Below are 26,459 nucleotides of genomic sequence, written 5' to 3' on the forward strand. Positions count from 1 at the left end.
GTGGTGTACAGGTTTCAGGGAGTCAAGCGGTGAGTTACTGCCCCTTGCCATGTGGTCCCTTGGATGGTATTTGGTGCAGGCTATGGGGGCCTTGGGTGGTATTAGGTGCAGGCTGTGGGGGTTTTGCCTGCTGGCTAGAGAGCTGGTGAGGGCCCCACTGGGGAAGGCCTGCCATATTAAGCCATGCACTAAAGTGGCCCATGGCACAGCTTGCCAGGGATCGAAGATCCCAGTGGGGCATAAATCCAGCCCCAAGAGAGCTGCCAGCCAATTGGAGGTCAGTAGCTGTCGCCTGCAGCCAGCCCCAGCGAGAGTGCTGGAAGCTGCTGGCAATGCACCCACTGGAGGCCCAGGGTTAACGAGGGAGGCCAAACCATGGGTGAGGTGAATGTGGGATGGAGGCCATGGGAGATGGGTAAATGGTCAGACGCAAAGGCAGGGGTTTGGTTCACAGCTGGTCCCTTGATCAAACTCTTTGAACGAAGGACCACCCCTAGAATAAAGTTTATTCTTCACGCTCCCCGGATGGGGACTGATCCGCTTGCTGCTGGTTTAATATGATCAATGGTGTGCTCATCACATCATCCATTAATTTCACACACGCCCAATAAAATGCCCCCGCCTCCAAATTCACCTCAGAAGAGGGCATTAAATTTTGCCCTTTTTTAAAAAAGTGTTTTTCCCCATGCACAGGGGTTAGTGGCATAGATATGGTGCGCCACACATTGGTCACTGATGCTTTGGTTCTACACATAGGGCAGTCTTAAGTTGAGGGGTAAACCCCATGTATCCTTGTGAACCCCACTCACCCCCACTCCCTCAAAACTCTGATAACCTTGTCAGCTTGAAAATCAATGCTGCGAGGCCGCAGAGACGAGAAGAACGATGAATTGCTTCTGCAAAGTCAAATTTGAACTCGGACTCCAGTGTTTGTCTTGTCAATGTTGATATTCCGCCTTGTAATTATAAACTGGATTCCTCTGTTTAGTTGTCAAACAGATCTTATCAGGTCATATTTGATGTCAAGTTAACAATAGTTCCATTAAAGTTAAATGTTTACTGTCTTTACTGCTGTGAGTTAACCATTTTGGTGCCAGAGTTATCAAGAAACCTTGTCGAAGTATAATAAAAATGTATGTTGTACATTCATGACACTCCAAAATTAGTTTACTGGGAAATTTTAAATCCATTCTTGGGATATGAACATTACTAATAAGAATAGTGTTTGTTGCCCAACTATAGTTACCTTTAAGGAAGTGATGGTGAGCCATAGTCTTCATTCTGAATATTAGACAGGAAGTGCATTGAGGTGTTGAGTTGATACTGTTGTATATAAGGGAAATGATTAGAAAAGCCCTTTCTGAAATGTTCTTCTGTGTTTACTGCTGTGATGAAACTTGAAATGAATGTCTGGCGAGCTCCTTTGTTGGCAGATGCACATGGTGTCAGGAGGCCTCAGGATTAATCTCCATCCTGTATTGAGTTAGCTGTCCTCAACTGAGCTATTCCCAAAGCTATGGAGGGGGAAAAAAAATCAGTCAGGCTTCATTCTTCTGATTATTATCCAGCAACTAGCCATAGAAAATGACCTAAGCTGCAATTCCCATTTGTGGCCAAATAACCCACTGATACTATCTAACTGGGGCATGTACGAAGAATGAATGGCATACCAGAAGATGAGCAACACCTAAGAAGCTGTAACCCAGCTTCTGATGATATATCCAGGAAGGATAGGCAAAAATTAATATTTTTATAACAACTTTCCTGCAGGGAAAACATAAACTATGTGGAATAGTCCTTATTCTAAATTCTTTCTCACTTTGTGTAAAAAGAAATGTACCAAATGAAATGATGTTATTCCTCAGCTTGTATTGATTTGCAAATTTAGGTTTTTGTGTGGTGACCCAGGGTTGCCACCACGTACTAGAGCAGTTCCATTGCAAGCAACAGGCGCCAGCTGTACAACAGCTCAAAAGGGAATCTAGATCCTGGGGTTCCCCTGTAAACTAAGATTACTGGCTGGGGAAAATCAGCGCCAACAAATGGTTCCAATTATTTCTGACTAAAATGAGGGCGTGCTTTGAATAAAGAATACTCCTGCGATTCTTGCCTTCTTCTAAGCAGGGCCAAAGTGAAACCTGGAGAGAATTTCCTTCACGAACTTCAGCCTCTTCCAATGAATGCGATCACAAGAGCGAAAGGCTGACCACGACTCCGTCCTTGAGCTTAGTTTACAGTGGGTAGATCCATAAAATGAACACTCTCATTTATTCGTACTCTCCCTGATTATTTACCTCAAAGAGGCAGTGCTGAGAATAATGAGGGAAACTCTGTTCATTGAATCAAGTTTCTGAAACCTATTTATCTCCACTACAGCAGAGATCGCTTGTTGCCCAGCAACAAAGGAAGCATAGAACACAGACAGCTCGGTCTTAGAAGTTTCCAGCCAACTTTGTTTGCCGGTCTCTCAGTAGCCTTTACCGTGTCATGGTTCAGTATTTAAAGAGAGGTCACTTTTCCTCTCATTGTGGGGCTTCGTTCTACTAATTTAACATTTACTCTCTCTCTCTTCCTTGTAGGTGTGTCTTTTATATAGATATGAACAAGATTTGTGGGCAGACCTTGGAACGTCCTCCAGTGAAATGTAACGTCATGTGCTGAGCTGCACTCTGATAAAGACACACAAACCAACTGAAACGTGAGCTCGGAGGAAACGAGGCTCACAGGACAGCAGAAGACTCGGCAGTTGTTTGATGAGCACAGTTGAAGCAATTCAAGAGGCATTTTGCTCAGTGATGAACTAAGGATTTACCTTACCAGTGGCATCTCGGTCTAAATAATATCACAGGACAACACCGTTCAACGATCTTTATCCCAGATATTTCTACTTTGGCTTTTGTTCAGCGTGGACTGAGGAGAAGGGTTTTGCACCAGTTTGGTTTAAACCATGTGTCATGTGATTGTTACCTGCCGCTCGATGCTCTGGACCCTGCTGAGTATTGTGGTGGCCTTCGCCGAACTGATTGCCTTCATGAGCGCAGACTGGTTGGTGGGCAGGCCCAAGACCGACAGCTCACCTGCCCTCTCAAATCGCTCCAGCACTTGGAAAGATCCTTTCCACCCAAAATTGGGCATATACAGCCGCTGCATCAAACTGCCAACTTTAAAACGAGGGAGTCTGTGTGGCCCATATGCTGAGAGCTTCAATGAGATTGCCAGTGGATTTTGGCAAGCGACAGCTATTTTCCTGGCGTTGGGAATTCTCATTCTGTGTGCCGTGGCTTTTGTGTCAGTCTTCACCATGTGTGTGCAGAGTATTCTGAAGAAAAGCATTTTTAACATTTGTGGATTACTGCAGGGAATCGCAGGTAGGTTTAACACGACGTGTTTAGGAATTCTTTACAGAGGGATGGATTTACCAAAGCTTAAAGCTGGAAGTGAGGCTTTTGTGTTAAGACAATTAGCACCAGAATCCTGCTGCTGGCTCTGCTGAGTCACTTAGTCAGAGAAAGTAATTTACAGTCGGGCACATACCTGGAAGGCTGAATCAGTGCAAACCTAGTCAGGAGTGAATTGCTACCAGATTTTCTCTAATCCAGAATTGCCATTTGAATGATTGTATGTAACTGGAACTTTCTGAAGTTTGTGCAAAATACTAAAAGGGTTGTCAACAATTCCCAAACACTTGGTTTTTCCTTCAAGTGCAGCCTTTTACTGATAAACTGACCTCTCATACAATGTGCATTGTTCATGGTTCCTTCCTTGATAGATAAAACAACCTCAAAACACAAAGTCTCGAATGTATTTCCAAAGTGACAGGCCCTCCGCATGGCAGACAGTGTATTTGACAGTGGAGTGCATGTTCCCCCCCCCCCCCCCCTCCACCCCCCGCTCCAGTGCTCAGGAAACCTTAAAGTCTACAAAATACACTTTTAATCTGAGTGGATTTTCACATCTTTATTGGGTTTCGCCGCACCTGGTCTGGCCCACACCTCCCACACCCACACACATTTGAAAGCTATTCAAAAAAAGCTTTTCTTCAACAATCAGATTGAGGAGCCCTCAAGGTCGGCCAAGGAGGAATACATACAATATCGGTGTGGTGCAAACTTGCCCCTCCCTTGATCTTGTCAGACAGGCTTTTTAAAACACTTTTTTTTTAAATCAGAGACTGTTTTAATTTTAACCATGTCAAGTTGCCAACTTTTAGTCCCTTTTGAAGTTGTTCAGCATTAGAGTTCCTTGATGGATAAAATTCAGGAGCAGATGTGGTACCGAGTCGTGCAGACCTAGAGATCCCAGGGTGGCCATTAGTTACGTTAGCCTTGAAAGTACAAACAGTTATCCCCTAAGGGGCGACCACTCATTGATGCCAAACTCAGTTTGCACCTTATATTCTGACAAGAACACTTCCAATAGAGATTGGAGGAGAACAGCAATGTGAACTCTGGCTGATTTTCTCTTTCACAATTCAGGGCCAGTTGTACTGCCCACCCCTCACCCAACATTGTTTCTGCTGACGGCTAACTCACCACAAACCAGGGTTAGAACTTGTGTTTGTGCAACTTGATTACTAAGTGGATATATTTCCCAAACTACGAGGGGAAACTCTTAGCTGAGTGAGTGAGTCATCAAGCAGGCTGGGAACATGTAGTGTCAGAACACGTTGACCAGGGAGTGGGACCATTCAACCGTTTCCTGAGGGAATAATGGTTGGGTGGGAGAGGGCGGAATTTTAAAGTAAGGAATTCACATATCTAACCAGTTGCATCGGTCCACTTTGAAACTGGTATCGCTTTCCAGTATCAGCTGAGTTATTCTCGGAACACGGAATGAACTGTCTCACTGTAGCACAGTGGTTAGCACTGTTGCTTCATAGCACCAGGGTCCCAGGTTCAATTCCCGATTTGGGTCACTGCCTGTGCGAATTCTGCGCGTTCTCCCTATATCTGCGTGGGGTTCCTCCGGGTTATCCGGTTTCCTCCCACAAGTCCCAAAGACGTGCTGTTAGGTAATTTGGTCATTCTGAATTCTCCCTCTGTGTACCCGAACAGGCGCCGGAATGTGGCGACTAGAGACTTTTCACAGTAACTTCATTGCACTGTTAATGTAAGCCTACTTATGACAATAAAGATTATTATTATAGAATGGCAGGTATCAAGCTCCAGAAATTAGTCACATTAGTCCCATGTGAAGACTGGGCCATCAAAATACTCTTCCTCAGCCTAGAAAATACTGATTTTGGATGGTTAAAACCTTTGGCCTTTGCTGTGTCTGTGATGTGCCAGTTTGCAAAGGTCAAGGATCTATTCCACAGTGAAATGATTGGATTTTGTATAAGCTCTAAAGTCTCATAGAAAATTGTAACAGAAAGAAAATATTTGTATTGTTATACATCATTGGAATAGATTGTACTCTCAATTTGACTTTTGGAGAGAGTTTGGAAAATTGCCCCCCTGGTGTTTTTAATCATAGATAAACAATATTTTTATTTCGGAATGCAAGCTTAGTGCAAAATTGCTCTGAAATGTGCCACTTACAGATAGCAGAAGTATTTCCATTCTTAGTTCAAATGTGCAGAGTCTGAAGTGGAATTTCCGTTCCGTCACTAACTGAGCTAAATCAATCGCCTTCAAGTAATGGAGTTGTAGCTTGTTAACTCTTTGCCTCTTGTAGATGCTCATGACAAACAGCAGATGGACAAAATAGTTATTTACTACGGAGAAACAGTGTGGTGGGTCAGCAAAGAATCAGTTAGCAATTTGTACATTGTAAAAGGTAAAGTTAAAGAGCTGTAGCTTTAACATCAGAGGTTTTGCAAATATTGCTACCCAGAATAACAATGGAATTCGGTTAAAATGTATTACGATATCACAAAAACATAATTTCTCACTCACAGCTGCTGTTGTGATGAAAGTGATACCAGGCTGTTTTGTAAAATGCTATGGCATCTTCTGTATGTGACATTGCCAGTTCAACCCTGGCACAGGTCTTCACTCCTGGGTCAAGCACGCAGAGACAGAAGAATTCCCCGCTCTGAAAACCTAACTATTAAAAATGGCTGCTTGGACATTCTGGCACGATCTACCGGCGGCTTTGTGCCTGAAGGGGCGCACGCTGTTCAGAGCTGGTACCCACAAATTGCGACCAGATGGAATGGCACTTGTGGGGGGTCTCCCAGGGGATCGGAGGCCCCCAGGTGCTTGCCTCTTGACAGGGTGGCACCCTGGAACTGCTGGTGCCACCCTGGCACTTCCAGCCTGGAACCCTGGCAGTGTCACTTGGGTGCCAACCTGAGACTGCCATGGTGCCCAGGAGGCACTGCCAGCTGGCAGGGGCACTGCCAGTGTGTCAGGCTGGCAGCACCAAGGTACCAGGCTGGTATTTTTCCTGTGCTGTCAAGCATTGGAACAGACCTGTCAAAATCAACTGTCAAACTGCCAGGAGAACTTATCAAGCGGATCTGTTAAAAGCACCTGTCAAAGGGAGCAGTCAAGACATTTAAAAGCCCGGTCCTATAAATCTTTGAAGATGTGTCTAATATATTTGACACTGTTTGCTGACATAAGCCTGAGGATTTCCATTACTGGATTAGTACCGAGGGCTGGTTTAGCTCAGTGGGCTGGACAGCTGGTTTGTGATGCAGAACAAGGCCAGCAGCGCGGGTTCAATTCCCGTACCAGCTTACCCGAACAAGCCGGAATGTGGCGATGAGGGGCTTTTCACAGTAACTTCATACTTGTGACAATAGAAGATTATTATTATGACTGATTTCACAATCATCCTTTATCACAGTAGGGTGTCTGCCATGTCACAGTTGGATTGACAGCTACAAGTGGTTATCGACTTGTTGATGTGGGATTATGAATTCTAATACTTTTGTTTTAAGGGACTGAGAACTTGAGTGAAATATTTGTTGTTATGCAGCTTTATTTAGTTGAAGAAATGTAAATGTAGTAAATTTTTTTAATGAATGAGAGCACTTATTTCAATATAGTGAAGTCTGCAATAGAGAATAGGCCCAGAACTTTATTTTGTACAACTTTATTTTATCTAATCTTTGCACGAGTCCTGAGATCGGCTCATGTTGGGTACTGTGTGAATTGGCATAGTAGATGTCAGGGCAAATGGTAGTGGGTGGGAAGGTATGTATTGGGATTAGTTGGCACTACGTTAGCGTAGGGGCTATAAAGAATCATTGAGGTGGGTGGAGAATATAGGTTGGCATTGGGTCGGTAAAATGACATGGGATGGGTGGCATACCTTGGCATGGGGGCATGAGGAACTATGGGCTTGGGTGGGTGAATGAATGGGGCATGGGGATTGTGTGGCAGGCTGAGGGGTGAGGGCTGAACGGGTGTCTATATTTTATTCCTTTTACATTTTTGGACACAGTACTGGAGCCCCAAGGCAGGCCTTCTTTCCAACTTGGATCAACATCCAGCACCCTCCCCACCTGAACCTCCATCAAAGGTGTCTCAGGGTACCTAAGCTCTCTAAAGGGGTGCCACCCAAACAAATCCACAATGTTTAAACCTGCCCTTACCAGGTCTAATCTGCACTCTGTGGGTTTCACATGCCATGTCTACCAAAGTCCCACATCAGTGGGGTCAGCTGATGATTGAACTGACCAGCTGTCTCTGTAAAACGCAGATGGGCAAAATGTGCAAAAAGAGGCTTTCTGGCGTGATGAAAATCTGGCCCCTGTTTTGTTTCCTTGTTACAGGGTTCACCACTAGATTATGCTCCTTCATTTGAACACTTGAAAATTCATTCTGCTCCAGAGACTGAGTAAACATGGATATGTTTACATATGCATGTGTTGTTTATATGTATGTGTATATAAATTTAAAAAGGGGTTTCTTCAAATCTTTCCCCGATAGTCTAATCACATAAATCGTTTACTTTCATTAAATTTGCTTAAAAGAATACCTTTTCCTGTGCTACAATGCTCCCATCACCACAGTGCAGAGGAAATGTCCAAACTGCAGATCCAGATTCAAGATCCACTCTCCAAAATAGGTTCAGCCGTTTCCACACACCAACTGACTCCATGGCAACCTACGTACCACACACAGCTCAAACATCTTCCCATGACTCAGTGCATAAATATTGGCTGAGTGCATATGTTGGGTTAATTTTTCCTTCATGAACCATATTTTAAAACATTGTCTTTTGTACCCTGGTCGCTTAGCCATTGTATGAAAGGTTTCTAGGATGAGATGATATTTTGGAGCCCACAGATTAGTGACTTGTGTAAATGCATAGTGCAGTATGCTCTGTTTAGAACCCTTGATGAGGTACTGTGAACGTTTATACAGAGATGATCTGGAGATGCTCCTATGAAAATACATTGTGTGTAGACACACAGCTTTGGGTGATTTTCTGAGTACAGGTTGCTTGAGATTCTCCACTGCCAACACACAGTTGAAACATCATCCCCAGTGGCAGTACAAATAGTCTATCCAGAGGAACATCAGAGTAGCAACATTTTAACTATTAACCCTTCATTAGGAATGTTAGTCAGTTCTTCACTAGTGTCCAGGCAAACAGACAACTGACTTGAATCACCACGTAAAGAATCTAACATGACACGGCATGATCTGTAATTTAATCAAGGAGTTCAGGTTACAGTTTTTAAAGTCATTTGTGAATTGCTTTCATAGTTTGTGACACCCTCTGATCTCTTAATTAAATTTTCGAGGTGCTGGGGTTTTCTGTCTCTTCCAGAAGTTTTATAAATCATGTAGTCACATGAAAAGTCAGAAAGTTATCAGTTTCCCTCGCATGTGTTTAAGAGTCTGTGTGAATCATGATTGAGGAAGTCTTGCTCCAGTTGCCACAGAGAGGAGGTACATTGCGCATGCCTAGGGCAGCACGGCAACCCAGTGGTTAGCACTGCTGCCTCACGGCATGGAGGACCCGGGTTCAATCCCGACACCGAGTCACTGTCCATGAGGTGTCTGCACATTCTCCCCGTGTCTGCATGGGTCTCACCTCCACAACCCAAACCGATGTGCATGGGGAGGGAGGGGTGGGGGTGGTCACCTTTGGCGGGACTGGAAAATCCTGCCGATGGAAGGGGCTGGAAAATCCCACCCGCTATGTTTTATTATTATTTTGGCACAAATGGGTTTCTGGAATGTTCATGTGCAGTAGTGGGGAGGCATACACTTGCTAAAGGGTGATGGTAAGGAATATTTCAGCCATCAAATGGTTAAATGGAGAGACTGAAAACTTTCACTCCGGTTCTGGAAAGACAGCACCTCCGGCCAAGCAAAAGACAAGCGGCTGAGTGTTTTTTTTAACTTGTCAGTGTTATAAAAACAACAGAGCGGCTGGTTGATGAGTTAACTTTGTGATCTGTGAGAGTGGCATTATTATTTTGCTTTCCCTCATTGCACTTAGGGTTGCAATACTCTCTGGAGACTTAGTAGAGCAAGCTATTGACCGAGAACACACATGTGAGACACGGCAGTTGTTTCAAATCTTTGTTCTGGCAAGTGCCAGGGTATCAGTTGGTTAGCAGTCTGGGGCATTGCTGCAGCTGCCACTGTGTCTGAAGCCCCAACTCCCAGGAGTTTAAAAACATTTCCCTCTTCTTACTGTGAGCTGTAATTCAAACATCTAAAGATGGCCATTTCCCAAGTTGTTCAGTGAATGAATACATTTCGAAGACTGCCAAGCAGTTTACAAAGTTTTAACACTGATATTCTGGGAATACTGCAGCTAAAGCCAGCGATGGAGTATCAAATTCTGCTCTTCAAACATACCTTCTTTAGCATAAAAACAAAAATTCCGCAGATGCTGAAGATCTGAAAGAAAAACAGAAAGTGTTAGAAATTCTCAGCAGATCGACACGATGGTTAGCACTGCTGCCTCACGGCGCCGAGGACCCAGGTTTGATCATGATCCTGGGTCACTGTCCGTGTGGATTTTGCACATTCACCCCGTGTCAGCAAGGGTCTCACCCCCACAACCCAAAAAGGTGTGCAAGGTAGGTGGATTGGCCATGCCAAATTGCCCCCAGATTTTCCGACGGCGTGGGAAGGGGCCCACAATGGATAATCCCATTGGCCGGCTGCCGGGACAGAGGATCCCGCTGCCGGCGGGGTGGGGGGGGGGGGGGGCGCCACACCAGAAAATGGGTGCGGCGGGACGGGGAGTCCAGCCCATTGAACTTTTAAAAAAAAATTTAATGAAATTCTCAGCAGGTTTGGCCGTAACGGTGGAGAAAGAAAAGCAGAGTTAACATTTCGAGTCCAGTGCGACTCTTCAGGTTATGAAGGAGAGTCATATTCCACTCGAAAAGTTAACTCTGTTTCTCTCTCCTCATATGCTCCCGAGCTGCTGATTTTATCCAGCATTTTCTGCTTGTAGTCTATCTCGCTGTTATCAAATGTAAGGAGATTGGAGAAATTCAAATTAGATCACTGGACTGGGTGATGCACGATCAATGACCACTAAAGCAAGGTTGTAGTCCAACTGAAGGCTTTAATAAGCTAGATGTTTCCCCCAGCAGCTCAGGTACAGAATGAGGGCTGCTGGGGTGGCACGGGTTCTTATACCCGCCTATCAGGGCGGAGCTATTATACACTCTAGCCAATAGCAAGCATGCAGGTTCTACCAATGGTGCTTTAGCCTCTCGGGTACCGTAATACCTATGATACCACATTCACTACCTGTTAAAAAAATGTCCGGCGGGGGTGGTGGCCAGAAACTACAAAACATAACAACATGGTATAATTAGTTGTGGAGGTACCATAATATCTCCGTACAGTGTTTAGTAACTATTTACAAGTCTGGTAGCTATGTACATTTGGTGGTTTATATTTACAGATTACAGTTAAAATGAAGCAATCAGTTGATTGGGGGCCCTGGTCGTCCTCTGTGATCGTCGGAGCCTCGATGGTGACTCCGGTGGAGGCTCGGGCGTCTGACTCCGGGAGCGTGGCCTCGATCTCCATGGCAGCTTCGTCACCCCTAGATGGCGCTGGTGGGGAAAACGGCGGACCTGGGAAGGGAGCGCCTGCGGGAGGCGTCGGTGGGTGGGGGGGCCTAGACGGGGGCGGCGGAAGGACCGATCCTCCTGTAAGGTGCTGCGGTGGAGGGGAGGGTGGGACTGGTGGCTGGAATGTGTGTGGAGTTCTGGCGGGCGCCGGGTCTCGTAGGGAGACCGTATCTTGTCGGCCGTCGGGGTATGCCATGTCGGCGTACTGGGGGTTAGCATGGAGCAGATGGACCCTCTCGACCAACGGGTCCGACTTGTGCGCCCGCACGTGTTTTCGGAGCAGGATGGGTCCGGGTGCTGCCAGCCAGGTCAGGAGTGAGGTCTCAGAGGAGGACTTCCTAGGGAAGTCAAGGAGACGTTCGTGAGGTGTCTGATTGGTGGTTGTACAAAGTAGTGACCATGTGGAGTGGAGTGGTGGTTGTACAAAGCAGTGACCGGATGGAGTGGAGGGCATCCGGGAGGACCTCTTGGCAGCGGGAGACTGGGAGGTTCCTGGACCATAGGGCCAGTAGGACGGTCTTCCAGACCATTCCGCTCTCCTTCTCTACCTGTCCGTTACCCCGGGGGTTGTAACTGGTCGTCCTGCTCGAGGCGATGCCCTTGCTGAGCAGGAATTGACGCAGTTCATCGCTCGTAAAGGAGGACCCCCTATCACTGTGTATGTAAGCGGGGAACCCGAACAGTGCAAAGATGCTATGGAGGGCCTTGATGACGGTGGTGGCGGTCATGTCGGGGTAGGGGATGGCGAATGGGAAACGGGAGTACTCGTCAATCACGTTCAGGAAGTACGTGTTGCGGTCGGTGGAGGGGAGGGTGCCTTTGAAGTCCATGCTGAGGCGTTCAAAGGGACGGGAAGCCTTTATCAGGTGTGCTCTCTTTGGCCGGTAGAAGTGCAGTTTGCACTCCGCGCAGATTTGGCAGTCCCTGGTGGCAGTCCTGACCTCCTTGATGGAGTAGGGCAGGTTGCGGGTCTTGACGAAATGGAAAAAGCGAGTGACCCCCGGGTGGCAGAGCTCCTTGTGGAGGGCTTGGAGTCGGTCCACTTGTGCGGTGGCACATGTGCCGCGGGGCAGGGCGTTAGGAGGCTCATTAAGCTTCCCGGGATGATACAAGATCTCGTAATTGTAGGTGGAGAGTTTGATCCTCCACCGCAAGATCTTGTTGTTTTTTATCTTGCCCCGCTGTGCATTATCGAACATGAAAGCAACCGATCGTTGGTCAGTGAGGAGAGTGAATCTCCTGCCGGCCAGGTAATGCCTCCAATGTCGCACAGCTTCTACTATGGCCTGGGCCTCCTTTTCGACTGAGGAGTGGCGGATTTCGGAAGCATGGAGGGTACGAGAGAAGAAGGCCACGGGTCTGCCCGCTTGGTTGAGGGTGGCCGCCAGAGCTACGTCAGACGCGTCGCTCTCGACCCGGAAGGGGAGGGACTCGTCGATGACATGCATCGTGGCCTTTGCAATGTCTGCTTTGATGCAGCTGGCGGGCCTCTATCGACAGGGGAAAAGCTGTGGATTGGATCAGGGGACGGGCCTTGTCCGCATAGTTGGGAACCCACTGGGCGTAGTAGCTAAAAAAAACCTTGGCAGCGTTTCAGGGCCTAAGAGCAGTGAGGGAGGGGGAACTCCATAAGGGGGCGCATGCGTTCAGAGTCAGGGCCTATAACTCCATTTCGCACTACGTAGCCGAGAATGGCTGGACGGTCGGTGCTAAACACGCATTTGTCCTTATTTTATGTTAGGTTAAGGATTTTAGCAGTCTGGAGAAATTTTCGGAGGTTGGTGTCGTGGTCCTGCTGGTTGTGGCCGTAGATGGTGACATTATCGAGATACGGGAATGTTGCCCGTAAACCGTACCGGTCAACCATTCGGTCCATCTCGCGCTGGAAGACCGAGACCCCGTTAGAGTGACACCAAAGGGAACCCTTAAGAAGTGATAGAGCCGTCCGTCTGCCTCAAAGGCAGTGTATTTGCGGTCACTCGTGCGGATGGGGAGCTGGTGGTAGGCGGACTTGAGATCCACCATGGAGAAGACCTTATAATGCGCGATCCTGTTTACCAGGTCGGATATGCGGGGAGAGGGTACGCGTCCAGTTGCGTAAACCTGTTGATGGTCTGACTGTAGTCGATGACCATCCTATGCTTCTCCCCGGTCTTTACCACCCCGACTTGAGCTCTCCAGGGGCTGTTACTGGCTTCAATGACCCCTTCCCTCAGTAGCCTTTAGACCTCCGACCTAATAAAGATCCGGTCCTGGGCACTGTAGCGTCTGCTCCTGGTGGCGACGGGTTTGCAATCCGGGGTGAGGTTCGCAAACAGGGAAGGCGGGTCGAACTTAAGGGTCGCGAGGCCGCAGACTGTAAGGGGGGGGTATAGGGCCACCGAATTGGAAGGTCAGACTTTGAAGGTTACACTGGAAGTCTAAACCCAGGAGTGTAGCCGCGCAGAGGTGGGGAAGGACGTGGCGATGGAAGTCTTTGAACTCCCTTCCCTGGACTGTGAGGTTTGCTACACAAAACCCCTTTATCTCCACTGAGTGGGAACCCCGGAGGCCAGTGAGAATTTTTGATTAACAGGGTGGATGAGGAAACTGGACCCGGGTCCCCAGGAGGCCATATTTGGTGTGTCGGACCAGCCAGGGTTGGAAACTGGAGCGGAGGCAGAAATCATAGCCTTCGCCTCGTTGATCACCCGAGGCGGTTCCTGCTGGGATGGAGAGCAGCCTCTCCACTCAGTGCCCTGGCGTGGCGGGGGACCTGTTGGAATATTTGACCCTTGAGAAGGTTAAGTTCGAACTGAGGGGAAGCTCGGAGGGGTTCTACAAGTAATGGGCACTATTCATTATGCACTTTCAAGAACTGGATAACATCGAACATTAGTGGGGGGGTGGGTGGGGGGGGGAGGGGGGCTGTGGTAGATTAAGGGTGACTATGGGTAATCCCTGATTCCTTTTTGTCATTTGTTTATGTAAACATGTGGGCTGAGGTTTGGGGGTTGGTGGGCGATGGGATCATTGTTATTATGGGGATTGACATATCTTGCTGACTATTGTTTATTGTTGATGGGGGTAAATGTGGGAGAAAATGTGAAAAAGGAGGAGAATAAAATTTTTTTTAAAAACAAAATAGGGTGGATGAGGAGGGAACAGCGCCTTACCGTTTTGGGGTGCATGAAGCTCTCCGTGCTCCCAGAGTCAATTAGGCAGGACGTCTCGTGCCCGTTGATGAAAACGGTCGTCGTAGCGGTTGAGAGTGTTCGAGGTCGAGACTGATCTAGAGTCACCGAGGCCAATCGCAGTAGTTGGGAATTCTGTTCATGCAGTGTGTGGTCGGCCGAGCTGGGGTCCTGGAGCTTCATCCAAGATGGCATCTCCCATTGGTCGCACATGGCCGGGGGTGCACAAAATGGCGGCGCACATCCCTCAAGCGTGGTGTCCGCGGAACAAGATGGCGGTGCCTGGGGTCCGCACATGGCCCTGGGATATGGGGGTGGCGGCAACCGCTGGCCGCACGGGGCCCATGGAGAGGTTTGTGGTGGCGGTCCGGACTCGCCACTGGAGACCGAGGCCACCGCTCGGGCCTGGCATACCCCCACGAAATGGCCCTTTGTGCCGCATCCCTTAGAGGTGGATGCGCGAGCCGGGCAGCGCTGGCGGGGGTGCTTGGCCTGCCCGCAAAAGTAGCAGCGGGGTCCCTCGGGGTTGCCAGGCCGCCTTGCAGCGCAGGCCTGTGGGGGAACGGGGAAGTCTCCGGGTCGGCCGCTGCGGGGTTCCACGCTGCCCAGGGGGCAGCCGCGCGGTCGGGAACGTGGGCGCGGGTGTTCCTGGAGGCCACGTCCAGGAAGCCTGCCAGGGCCCATGCCGCCCTGAGACCCAGGGTGTCCTTCTCTAACAGGCACTGGCGGATTTGTGACGAAAGCATACCTGCCACGAAAGCGTCCCTGACTTAAGAGTTCCGTGTGTTCACTCGCCGAAACGCAGCTTCTTCCCAGCACCAGGAGTGCGCGGTAGAATTCCTCCAGCGATTCCCCAGGTGTTTGCCGCCTTGTTGCAAGCAGGTGCCGGGCGTAGACCTGGTTTACCGGGCGAATATAGTGTCCTTTTTAGCAGCTCAATTGCTGCATCGGTCTTCCGCGTCCTCGATGAGGGCGTAAATCTCCGGGCTCACCCTTGAGTGCAGGACGTGCAGTTTCTGCTCTCCCGTGGGTGCGTTTTCGGCCATCTCAAGATACCCTTTAAAGCACGCCAGCCAGTGCTTAAAGATTGCTGCTGAGTTCGCCGCGTGGGGGCTGAGTTGCAGACACTCCGGCTTGATTCGGAGCTCCAGCTTATTAAATTGATGCACGATCAATGACCACTAAAGCTAGGTTGTAGTGCAACTGAAGGCTTTAATAAGCTAGATGTTTCCCCCAGCAGCTCAGGTACAGGATGAGGGCTGCTGGGGCGGCACGGGTTCTTATACCCCGCCTATCAGGGCGGAGCTATTATACACTCTAGCCAATAGCAAGCATACAGGTTCTACCAATGGTGTTTTAGCCTCTCAGGCACAGTAATACCTATAATACCACACTGGGAAAACTTTAGAAAGGGAATATCTGAGTGTAATAAAGTTAAGAATTATTTGAGTCAATAAGAAAGAATTTGCATCTATAAAACACATTTCATGACCTACCAAAGTGTCTTGCATCCAATCAAGTACTTTTGGAGTTTACTCACAATCTAACGTAGGGAACTGCAGCAGGTAATTTGCCCACATCAAGTTCGCAGCAAAGAAATAAAAAAACAGATCACCCGTTTTTGGAGTTAGTTCATTGTGGGATAAATATTCACCAGATCTATTCCAGCACTGTTGGATCTTTTATGCCCACCGGAATGGCAGAGAGGGCCTTGGCTTTGAGTGTCAGCCATGGTTCAGGGATAGCACGTTCTCTGCTCTGAGTCAGAAGATTGTGGGTTCAAGTTCCAGTCAGGCACTTGAGCTCAAAAATCTAGGCGGACACTCCAGTGTAGTATTGAGGCCGGCGCGGTGGCACGGTAGTTAGCCAGGGAAACAAGTTCAATTCCAACCTTGGGTGACTGTGTCAAGTTTGTACGTTCTCCCCGTGTCTGCACGGGTTTCTTCCGGGTGCTCCGGTTTCCTCCCACTGTCCAAGGATGTGTAGGTTCTGTGGATTGTCCCTTAGTGTCCAAAGGTTAGGCGTGGTTATGGGGTTACAGGGCTAGGTAGGGTGCTTTCTTGGAGGGTTGGTGTAGACTCGATGGGCCAAATGGCCTCCTTCTGCACTGTAGGGATTCTATGATACTGTGCTGTCATAGGTGCTGTCTTTCAGATGAGATGCTAAATTGAGGTCCTGTCTGCTTTCTCAGGCGAATGTAAATAATCACGAGACACTAAACCAAATAGGTTATTGTTGTGGTCCTGGCTAATATCTATCCCTCAGGCTGTATCGCTCAAACAGATGATCTGGACGGAAACCTGCCATCCTTACCTGGCCTGGCCTACATGTGACTTCCGACCCACAGCCCTGTGGTTGACTCTTAACTGCCCTCTGAACTGTCTTCTGAAATGACCTAGCGAGCCACTCCCTTCAAGGCAATTAGAATTAGAGAATTTACAGTGTAGAAGGAGGCCTTTTGGCCCATCGAGTCTGCACTGACCCTTGGAAAGAGCACCCTACTTAAACCCACCCTATCCTCTTAACCCAGTAACCCCACCTAACCTTATGGACACTAAGGAGTCATTTAGCGAGGCCAATCCACTTAGCCTGCACATCTTTAGACTGTGGGAGGTAATGTTCATGCTAAGTTGCACATGTGCACTGCAGCCTTGAAGTGCCTCCTTGGTCTTTGTCCGCTTTGCAGAGAGCAGGGTCCTGGGTTCTACCTTAACCAACATCACTAAATCAGATTACCTGTATATTGTCACATTGCTATTTGTGGATCCATGCTGTGTGTAATTTGGCTGCCTGTGTTTACAATATTGAAACAGTGACTACACTTCATTGACTGTAAAGTACTTGGGACGTCCTGAAGTTGTGAAAGTTGCTATGTCAATGAAGGTCGCTCTTTTCCGATTCAATGGTAGCTTTCGAAAGGGAATTTTTACTTGCAAAAGGACTATGGAGAAGTAGCAAGAGATCGGGACTAATTGAATTATTCTTTCAGAGAGGCATGCAGAGGCACATCTGTGCTGTATGAGTCATGATACTGACTTCAAATAGATAGCTTTGTGTGTTGTAAAGGCAATATCTATAGTGCAATAGTGATGCTCACATTAGAATCCATGGACTTCTGGGGGTCTTAGAGACTTTCCAGGTGGTTTTTTTAATTGTCTGCCGAGCAGGGTTAACCTTACAAGTAGATGACATGGGTGAACAGAATTGGGCTTGGCGTGAATCAGGAGACTGGAGAGGAGTGCAGCCATTACATGTAAAGTGCGGAGAGGACTGGCTGTCGAATGGACGAGCAGAGTGTGGCACAGAGATTGCAAGTTTGCACTGGCCTATGACCCTCAGTTGTTTACCTGAAGTTCGAGCAGTGCAGTGTGAGGAATGGTTAGAAGGGAGATCAAGTAACGACAATCATGTGCAAGTGAATTATATAGGGATACAAAATTCATAGATAGGAGATGCAAAGAAACATTCTCTGGTATACGTCTGGTGTAAATTTTCCAGTCATGCCTGCCACGGGAACTGTTAAGGCAGGTGGGACAATTTAACGGGCCATTGCTAGGTCTTGGAACGGGCGGAGACCAGAAAATCCCTCCCCTGATATTTGGAAAGGAGGGGAGTTCACCAAGAAAATTGAGGGCATAAACAAATGGTTGACAGGCTAATGTGAAAATATTGATAAAACCTTTGCAAATAATGTCAAATTTTGCAGAACCCACCGTGCAGCCACAGGAGGACGGGCTGCATCTATACAAAACAGGGAACAATGGGATGACAATGACAAGAAAGCTTGAGGCAAGAAGATAGATGGGAGAGGCAGAGGGTGGGGTGGACATTAAATCCTAGACGAGGCTGATTGTAGACTGGAAGGTTGAAGTCGGCTGATTTGAACACAGTAACTCAAAGGGACCTGCTAGGAACCAGACACCACAAACAGAAAGTCACTTGGGGCCAAAAAAGGAGAGAAATATAAGATATATAAAGATGAATACTTTAACAGGAGACCGTGTCACAGTGGGGAATTATGATGTACTTCGATGTCCCCAGAGGATGACAAATGAATACAACATCCGAGAGTTTAGGAGTTTCAAAAAAAAGAACAGAGCAGACTGGAAAGGAGATGTCAGGGTCACCTGGAAAGTTACAGAAATTGATCCCATTAGAAAAGTTAAGGAACAAACTACTCTGTTTGGATGCATTAAGTGTTATCAGAACCAAGCTAAGGGGTATAGGCAGACAAATAGAACAGAATAAGGAAGAAAGACAACTTTCTGCCATTTCCTGTTTTGTCCCTTCTTCAAAAATTGCCAGCAAGATAGTTCAGCATAATTTTCCCTTAAGAAATCCATTCTGGCTTCCTTTAATTAACCCCCAACCATTAACGTTGTCCCATTCTTTCTAGAGGTTTCCCATCCCAAAGTTAAATTGACTGGCCTGTAGTTGCTGGATGTTTTTGAACAACGGTGCGTAATATATACAATTATCCAGTCCCCTCGCACCACCCCAGAGTCTAAGGAAGACTAAAATTCTCGCCAATGCCACTGCAATTTCCACTCTCACATCTCGCAGTATCCTTGGGTGCATCTCATCTGCTCCTGATGTCTTCGAATCATAGAATCCCTACAGTGCAAAAGGAGACCATTCGGCTCATCAAGTCTGCACCTACCCTTTGAATGAGCCGTCTTCCCTTTACGAGTGCCCACCCTGCCCTATCCTCGTAATCCCAAAACCTAACCTGCACATCCCTGGAGATTAAGGGGCAATTTAGCATGGCCAATCCACCAAACCCGCACTTCTTTGGACTGTGGGAGGAAACCGGAGCACCCGGAGGAAACCCACGCAGACACGGGGAGAACATACAAACTCCACACAGACAGTCACCTGAGGCCAGAATTGAACCCGGGTCCCTGGTGCTGTGAGGCAGCAGTGCTAACCACTGTGCCACATGCCGTCCCATCCATCTTATCCATTGTAAGTACAGATAACCTATCCAAACCACCACCTTTTCAATTTTATTCCCTTCTAGTGCCTGAATTCATAGAATCCCTACAGTGCAGAAAGAGACCATTCAGCCCATCGAGTCTGCACCCACTCTCTGAAAGAGAACCCTACCTAGGCCCACTCCCCCACCCTATCGCCGTAACCCCACCTAACCTGCACATCTTTTGGAATGTGGGAGAAACCCAGAGGACCAGAGGAAACCCAAGGAAGTGCAAACTCCTCACAGGCAGTCACCTAAGGCTGGAATTGAACTGGGATCCCTGGTGCTGTGAGGCAGCAGTGCTAACCACTGCCACCATGCTGCCTCCTCATTCACCATGGCCTAGATAGCATTTTCATCCTTGGAAAAGTCAGATGCAAAGTATTCATTTGATACCTCAGCAATGCTGTCTTGGGGCAGCACGGTGGCGCAGTGGTTAGCATCGCTGCCTCACGGTGCTGAGGTCCCAGGTTCGATTCCGGTTCTGTGGAGTTTGCACATTCTCCCCGTGTTTCACTGGCCACGCTAAATTGCCCCTTAATTGGAAAAAGTGAATTGGGTATCTAAATTTATTTTATAAAGCTATGCTCTCTTCAGCTGTGCCCTCTGCCACCTTTTTTTAAAAAAATAATCTTTATTGTCACAAGTAGGCATACATTAACACTGCAATGAAGTTACTGTGAAAAGTCCCTAGTCGCCACATTCCAGCGCCTGTTCGGGTACACAGAGGGGGAATTCAGAATGTCCAAATGACCTAACAGCACGTTTTCGGGACTTGTGGGAGGAAACCGGAGCACCCGGAGGAAACCCATGCACACATGGGGAGAACGTGCAGACTCCGCAGAGACAGTGACCAAATCCAGGGACCCTGGAGCTGTGAAGCAACAGTACCACTGTGCTGCCCACAATTTCTAGTCCCAAATTGGCCCTGCTGCAACCTGTGCTACTCTGTTACCATTTATATGCCTATAGAAGCTTTGGGATTCCCTTTTATGGTAGCTGTAAATCTCTTTTCATACTACCTCTTTGCTTCTTTTACTTTCCACCTCCCCTCAGAACCTTCTGTTTTCAGCCTGATTCTCAATTGTATTTTCTACCTAACACCTGTCATAAGCACACCGTTTGTTCTTTATAGTGATTTCTACCTCCTCTGTCATCCAGGGTGTTCTGGGCTTGTTTTCCCTACCTTTCCCTTTCAAAGGAAAATATCTTGACTGTGTCCGAAAAAGTAGCCCATTGATCAGCTACTATTTTCCTGCCAACCTTTGATTCCAGGCTGCCTCTAGGAGTTAGGCTGTGATATTGGAGCGTAGTTGTCAACTACGTAACCCAGCAAGCTTTAGAGGGTTGTTCTGCTCTGGGTTTCTTTTGGTCCATCACTGAGATTGGACGGAAACCACATTTCTGCACGCAACAAGGTTTCCACCGGAGCTATGGTGGCAAAATAGAAGTAACCCAGTGGAAACCACACTCCCTACACTGCCTTTAGAAAAGGTGAAATCATCAGTGGGGGAAATGGGGACAGCTCATATTTCACACTTCCTGTTACTGATGCAGTGCTCTGTGTTTATGCATGTTCCAATATACCCAGCTGATGCAAGCCTAAGTGCTTTTTGGACAGTGACATTCTTTGGAACAGTGTGTTGTGTAATTCCTTCCACACCTATTACAGTAAATCTAAAGTTACCGAGGTACAATTCAGCCAAGGGTCAATGCCAAAATGATAACTGCTTAATACCATTTACAAGGGGCCGATTCTACACTGTACGTTGATGTTGTTGCAGCTTGGTATCTATAGCCGTCATTAGCTTGTTGTCTGTACTGAAGATAAAAACTGGATAACAAGGATTTGCAAATATACTTATCGGGTGAAAGAGTTGGCTATGGCTTCACATTGCCAGGGTCCCAAGTTCGATTCCTGGCTTGGATCTCTGTGCGGAATTCTCCGGCTGCTCCGGATTCCTCCCACAAGTCCTGAAAGACATGGGACGAAATTCTCCGGTATCGGCGCAACGTCCGCCGTCCGGCGCCAAAAACGGCGCAAATCAGTCGGGCATCGGCCGCCCCAAAGGTGCGGAATCCTCCGCCCCTTGACTGGCCGAGCCCTAACCTTGAGGGGCTAGGCCCGCGCCGGACTGATTTCCACCCCGCCAGCTGGCGTAAGTGCGGAAATGACATTTCCGGGCGGCGCATGCGCGGGAGCATTAGCAGCCACTCACGGCATCCCCGCGCATGCGCTGTGGAGGGAGTCTCTTCCGCCTCCGCCATGGTGGAGACTGTGGCGAAGGCGGAAGGGAAAGAGTGCCCCCACGGCACAGGCCTGCCCGCGGATCGGTGGGCCCCGATCGCGGGCCAGGCCACCGTGGGGGCACCCCCCGGGGTCAGATCGCCCCGCGCCCCCCCCCCAGGACCCCGGAGCCCGCCCACGCCGCCTGGTCCCGCCGGTAAATACCAGCTTTGATTTACGCCGGCGGGACAGGCAATTTCTGGGCGGGACTTCGGCCCATCCGAGCCGGAGAATTGAGCGGGGGGTCCCGCCAACCGGCGCAGCCCGATTCCCGCCCCCGCCCAATCTCCGGTACCGGAGACTTCGGCGGGGGCAGGGGCGGGATTCACGGCGGCCAACGGCCATTCTCCGACCCGGCGGGGGGTCGGAGAATGACGCCCCTGGTCTTTATTTGCAATCGATACTGGTTTTTCTGTAATTCGATTCATTCAGGTACTCTGCAGGTTCAGAACTGCAGCATTAACAGGTTTTCTGGGGAGAAACGCGGAGGAAAGAGTGTAGGAATTTATCTCTAAGCTTCCAGGAGTCAAACTTGAGACTCTGAAAGCATTCCACTGGAATAGGATCCAATCACCGCCTCTTACCGGGCAGGGCACAGTCTTTTGGGCCAATTCATTGCCCCCAGCCAATCAATCAAACCGAGTCCCAGCCCATCTACCTCTTTGACGCCAAAAAGCCTGAAGCCTGCTGTTCAAACCAGCAGAATGTTCTCTCCGGTAACTTCTGAATTCCTCATTCTCTCTGTGGCTTGACTTAAAGATACAGGTCCATTAATCACCTATGGATCAAAAATGATAATGGCAAAATAAAAGAAAGGGCAAATAAGGGAATAAACAGGAAGGACCCTTACACTATGAAGGCCAACATTCCATTCTTCACCGCCTGCTGTACCTGCATGCACACTTTCAGCAACTGGTGTACAAGGACACCCAGGTATCGTTGCACATTCCCTTCTCTCAATCTATAGCCATTCAGATAATAATCTGTCTTCCTGTTTTTGCTACCAAAGTGGTTAACCTCGCATTTATCCTCATTATACTGCATCTGCCATGCATTTTCCCACTCACTCAACTTGTCCACATCACACTGAAGCATTTCTCCATCCTCCCAACAGCTCACCCTCCCAACCAGCTTTGTGTCATCTGCAAATTTGGAAATATTACATTTAGTTCCCTCTTCTAAATTTTTTTTTTTTTTAAAACCTTTTTATTGGCTTTTCTCATATTTATAAACAGTTGTTACTTATATACATTACATTTTTCTTGCCCGTGCTAATTTGTTTTATTTTACAGAGAGTCCCTCGTCTAAATTATTAATACGCATTATGAATAGCTGGGGTTCAAGCACTGATCCCTGTGGTAGCCACTAGTCACTACTTGCCTCTTGGAAAAAGACAAGTTTATTCCTACACTTTGTTTCATGTGTCTGTTAACCAGCTTTGTATCCATCTCAACAGGCTACCACCAATTCCATGCGTTTTAATTTTCCACGGTAATCTCTTATGTGGGGGACCTAGTCGAAAGCCTTCTGAAACCCCAAATAAACCACATCCACTGGCTCCCCCTCATCAACTCGACTAGTTTCATCCTTGAAGAATTCCAGTAGATTTGCCAAGCATGATTTCCCTTTCGTAAATCCATGCCGTCTCTGACCAATCCTGCCAGTGTTTTCCAAGTGTTCTGCTACTAAATTTTTTTCATAGAATTTACAGTGCAGAAGAAGGCCATTCGGCCCATCGAGTCTGCACCGGCTCCTGGAAAGAGCGCCATACCCAAGGTCAACACCTCCACCCGATCCCCACAACCCAGTAACCCCACCCAACACTAAGGGCAATTTTGGACACTAAGGGCAATTTATCATGGCCAATCCACCTACCCTGCACATCTTTGGACTGTGTGAGGAAACCGGAGCACCCGGAGGAAACCCACGCACACACGGGGAGGATGTGCAGACTCCGCACAGACAGTGACCCAAGCCGGAATCGAACCTGGGACCCTAAATCTTTTATAATGGACTCTAGTATTTTCTCCACTACAGATATCAGGTTGACTGGTCTATAATTCTGTTTTCTCTCCACCCGCCTTTTTAAATAGTTACATTAGCTACCCTCCTATCTGTAGGAACTGTTCCAGAGTCCATAGAATCTTGGAAGATGACCACTAATGCACCCACTATTTTTAAGGCCACTTCAATAAATACTCTGGGATATAGATTATCAGGCCCTGGGGATTTCATTCCCTACTAATCCTGATTTCCTTCAGTTCCTCCCTCTCACTCAACCCTGTGTTCCCCAACATTACTGGTGCTTTCTCTGGACTGCCTCCAATGCCAATACATCTCTACTGAGATAAGGGGCCAAAACTGTTCCCAGTATTCAAGGTGATTTCTAACTCGTGCCTTGTGTAGTTTTAGCATGATTTCCCTATTTTTATAAACCATTCCATTTACCTTCCCAATTACCTGGTGAACCTGCATGCTAGCTCTTTGTGATTTATGCAGGAGGATTCTCAAATCCCTCTGGGTTGCAGCTTTCTGCCGTCTTTTTCCATTAAAAAAATATTCAACTCTTTTATTCTTCCTACTATGTGCGTAACTTCACATTTACCTACATCATATTTCATCTGCCAAGTTTTTTGCCCATTCACATAACCTGTCTATATCTCTCTGCTCTATATCCCTCTGTCGAGTTCCCGCATTGATTTACATTGCAACCTCAGCATAGGAACAAAGGGAATTCCAGAGCTGGACACATCGTGAGATCTGCATTGACATTAAATCACAGAAACTAGAGGTATTCCTGGTGTTCTTGCCAACATTCGCCCGGGCAGAAGCTGTGACGTGCAATATTTCTTCCCAAGGCCCAGTGTAAACTAAATGTGCCTTCTCACTGAGCTGCCCTGGTTAATCTACAAATTGCACTTGGAGGACTGGATAAGAATTTGGATCATGAGCTGTTTGTAATGTTTCTCCAAGTGAAGCAGACATTTATCAGATCCACAGGGAAAAACTAGAGGAAAACGTGGGCCGCCTCTTCATCGCCATGACAACTAAAGCAGACAAGGTTAAGCTATGACTCAATCACTTGAGTCAAATATAGAGTACATCGGAAGGTCTGTGCCATGTATTCCATAGTTGCAGTGTCGAATAACAGTGGAGTTGAACAAATTCATTAATGTGAGGCTGATCATAGTCACAGAGAAATATTCAAAATATGAAGCAGTCTACATCATTGTTCTTTGTCTTCCAGCACAGCGACTTACGTGCACAAACAGGCACACCTTATAATCTAGAGAGAGGATCGGCAGAGTAATGAAACCTGTTTACTTTACGTTTACCTTTGAGCCTCCACCTGACACTTCACTCTTTCTCCATAACAATAAAAATTGATGGCATAATAAACATTTTTAAAAATCAGGCAACTCTGAACTGAACTGCAATGAAGCAAGCTGATGTTATCTGTGTGGGTATCCCATCTTAGAATACTGGTTCATGGGAGGGTATAGTTTTATTTTGTTTTGGTGTGAGGGGACAAGTGAAACCCCAGTGAGAATAAGAAGCCCAGTCACCGGGTAACAATTATTAAAGACAATCTATTAAAGTAAAGAAAAGACAAATGCTCACGAACAGGACTACAATTAAAGTATGAATTACTAAACACACACACACTTTATATAAAACATACCCGTTATTCCAAAATATATCTGCAAGGCTTCCATGTTTCAACCAAACAACATCCAAAGTAAATACATCTATTAGTTAAAACCAGCTTATAATTACCACACATTACAAAGATGATAATCAAGTCTGGGAAACTCTTTTCCTGGTCCAGCGAAGGTTTTTCGACTGCCTTTACAAAGGTTTTCTGCACTGCCTTGGCTCTAAGACTTTGGAGGCCGCGAGCTGGAAACCTGGCTTGTCTGCTTTCTGATCCTGCTAGGTGGAACTGCTTCTGAGGATCCAGCCAATTATACCTTAGTTCTACTTTGATTATGCCTTCTGTGTATTTGACGGTCTGCCCTTATCAACTTCTTGACTCTAGACATTAATATATGTATACCTCATTCATTTCCCCAATTGTCTATGTAAACTGTTTCTACTCATAAGCCATTCCCATCCGATTCTTATCTAAATCACCTTCTAAACTCATTACTGGGAGAGATGCATCTCATTGGGGCCTTTTGAATACTGGCTACAGCTGTCGCTAGGCAGTTTTCCAGCTGTTGCTGGACCTCTTGCATCCTAGTATGTGTTTTTTTATAAATTTAGAGTACCCAATTATTTATTTTTTCCAATTAATGGGCAATTTAGTGTGGCCAATCCACCTAACCTGCACATCTTTGGATTGTGGGGGTGAGACCCACACAGACACGGAGAGAATGTGCAAACTCCACACGGACAATGACCCAGGGCTGTGATTCGAACCCGGGTCCTCAGCACTGTCTATTATCCGGTTTTTAATTAGTTTTCCTGCTGTTGCTGAGCAAACTCATGACACAAACTCTGCCCTGAATCCTGGCATTTTCAGGCTTCCATATTTTTCCTTTATGTTAAGAAAAATGGTTTTTTTGGGGGGAAGAGAGATGAGTTTGCCCTGGCAATAAGGACAAGTGTTGCTGAGTGATTTGAGTATTTTTTAGTATTGTTATTGGTCAATCCAGTTCCATTGCTCTGTAAACCTGAGGCTGCATTCAGACAAACATTCACCTGTTTGACATGATTTGAGTTTGGAAGTGAGCAGTAGAATGGCATGAGATGTTATTAATACCATTACACAAATGTCAATGGTGGGACATGTGGCTTACTGAGTGTTGCAAATTGAGAGGTGATTGAAATACATTGAGCTGTTGGACCTCAAAATCCTAGGAGCTGACCTCCTGGCGTTAGAATAGTGGCGCAGGCACCGCTGATCCCATTAGAGCTCTGTAGTCAGGTTAGGGACAACTGCTTTCTGCAGTTTGGCTGCCTCTAAGATTCGGAAATGGAATGCTGGATGGGTACTTTTGGATTGCTGCT

The 26,459-nt window shown here is 47.3% G+C and overlaps 1 protein-coding gene across 7 annotated transcripts in view; it reads left to right on the forward strand.

Annotated features, from left to right (window-relative positions):
- Positions 1 to 26,459, forward strand: part of lhfpl2b (LHFPL tetraspan subfamily member 2b) — a 272,180-nt gene that overhangs the window by 220,476 nt on the left and 25,245 nt on the right. For all 7 annotated transcript variants that reach the window (XM_072516001.1, XM_072515999.1, XM_072515998.1 and 4 more), the window contains one exon: positions 2,580 to 3,368. In XM_072516001.1, coding sequence (XP_072372102.1) covers positions 2,948 to 3,368 — 421 coding nt within the window. In that variant the 5' untranslated portion in view covers positions 2,580 to 2,947. The remainder of the gene's footprint in view (positions 1 to 2,579; positions 3,369 to 26,459) is intronic.

This window comes from Scyliorhinus torazame, chromosome 9, assembly GCF_047496885.1.
Source record: "Scyliorhinus torazame isolate Kashiwa2021f chromosome 9, sScyTor2.1, whole genome shotgun sequence".
NCBI classification, from domain to species: Eukaryota; Metazoa; Chordata; class Chondrichthyes; order Carcharhiniformes; family Scyliorhinidae; genus Scyliorhinus; species Scyliorhinus torazame.